This window comes from Acanthisitta chloris, unplaced genomic scaffold, assembly GCF_000695815.1.
Source record: "Acanthisitta chloris isolate BGI_N310 unplaced genomic scaffold, ASM69581v1 scaffold14778, whole genome shotgun sequence".
Taxonomy (NCBI): Eukaryota; Metazoa; Chordata; class Aves; order Passeriformes; family Acanthisittidae; genus Acanthisitta; species Acanthisitta chloris.
The window spans coordinates 77,486-79,133 of record NW_008685561.1 but is presented as its reverse complement, the minus strand read 5'-3'; the positions used below and the strand labels follow the sequence as shown (position 1 = coordinate 79,133).

General features: G+C 36.7%; 1 protein-coding gene across 1 annotated transcript in view; it reads right to left on the bottom strand.

Moving 5' to 3' along the window:
- GBF1 (golgi brefeldin A resistant guanine nucleotide exchange factor 1) overlaps nt 1-1,648 on the bottom strand; it is a 100,508-nt gene that overhangs the window by 26,860 nt on the left and 72,000 nt on the right. Inside the window, exon 10 of the mRNA XM_009079813.1 lies at nt 1-166. Within this exon, the coding sequence (XP_009078061.1) occupies nt 1-166 (166 nt within the window). The remainder of the gene's footprint in view (nt 167-1,648) is intronic.

The following is a 1,648-nucleotide window of genomic DNA, read 5'->3' as shown; positions in this document are numbered from 1 at the left end:
ATGAAGTCCCAAAGAAGGGACTTGGTCTAAGTCCGTCAGGTCTTCCTTGGAAGTTGTTTGTGAGGACAGCTCCAAACCACTGTCTGTAACAGGGCTGACCGCAGATGAAACATTTTCTGAGCTCCCAGAGGAGCTGGGAGAAGGAGCATCTATGAAAGTAACTCCACTTGCTGATGAGAAACAGAAGCAAAATCATCAATATTACTCTGTCCCTCTGCCACAAATTCATACATTAAATACAGCAATGAAGAATTACACTCATCACTACTTCACACTACAAATGGTCTCAGCACTAATGTAGATGATGCAGATAAACTAAGATCTCTTTCGCTAGGTATTAATGAATTAAGTAGATGAACAGGTAAGATAACAGCAGTTCTCCAAATTCAAACACAATAGTTGGACTCCAACAGATTCAACAAATAAGGCAACCCACATTGTTAGCTAAAGGATGCAGGGGATTGACATAACTAAGAAGGAATCTGAAAATAGTCTGAAAAGTGCACTTTACTCTTTAATACAATGACACAACCACTTTAAAGACTCACATCAAGAATTGGTCATTCCTTCAAAGAAGAATTTTAACTTGATTCTATTCTTTATTTCTCCCTAAACAAATGAAATTGCAGTAGAATTCATATGGGTGTGAAATGGAGCAGTGAAGAATTTCTGCTATTTCTAAATATGAGACAATGCTCCAAGAATCTAAGTTTCTGAAGAAACCCATATATTTGCAGCTTTCACTGTTCCGAGGAGAACTCAAAAAATACTAAGAAAGGAGAAGATATAATGCAGGACACAGTGATAAAGGCATAAACCAGAGTTATGCTATGAATTTACACAGAACATGTATGGTTTTGCAGAGTGGTGTTTTATTACTGACTTGACTCATTGACATGTCTTGAATAAGCAGCAGAGTGTTACTTGATTTTAAAGAAATGGAATACATGATCAATTTTGCGATCTTTTCTTCCTCACCTGCTAAACCAGGATTCTGGCTAAAAACCACCATTAATACATTACCTAACACGACCAGAGTTAATGACATGCTTTGCAAAACAACTCAACTTCCCCTCTGCAATGTTACAGGAGTAATATGCTCTTCAACAGATTTTAATACCTATTTGAAAATTCAAATATAATGATGATTTGTGTAGAGATAAATTACCATTTGGATCGACATTCTGAGTTATGTGCAATTTGATCATATTTATTATTTCCTTAGTTTTTCACCAACCATGCTGTAGTGTAAAAACATACTTAGGATTGTTCACACTACACTGAATAGTTTCCTGTGACAGAGTAAATGTCAGAACTATCTATTTTACACGGCTATTGTTTCTGTTTGTGTCTGCTTCCTTTCACTGTTAATGTTTAGGTCTCACCATCACCAAGAGACAGAGTACTCTGCAGCCAGAGACTCATTCATCCAGTGTAGAGGTTAGAAAAAGGGTATTTAGTTAGAAAAAGGATATTGTCTAATTATTTAGTCTCTTCCTACACAACAATAGGATGTTCCCCAACATTATATTTTTGAGCTCATAGCACTAGTCACATACTGTATCACTTCTGTAGGCTGAATCAAAGCATGTGAAAAAGGATTCATGCATGTACCCATTAGTGTCCTGCACTCAGTCCCCTTTCAGGT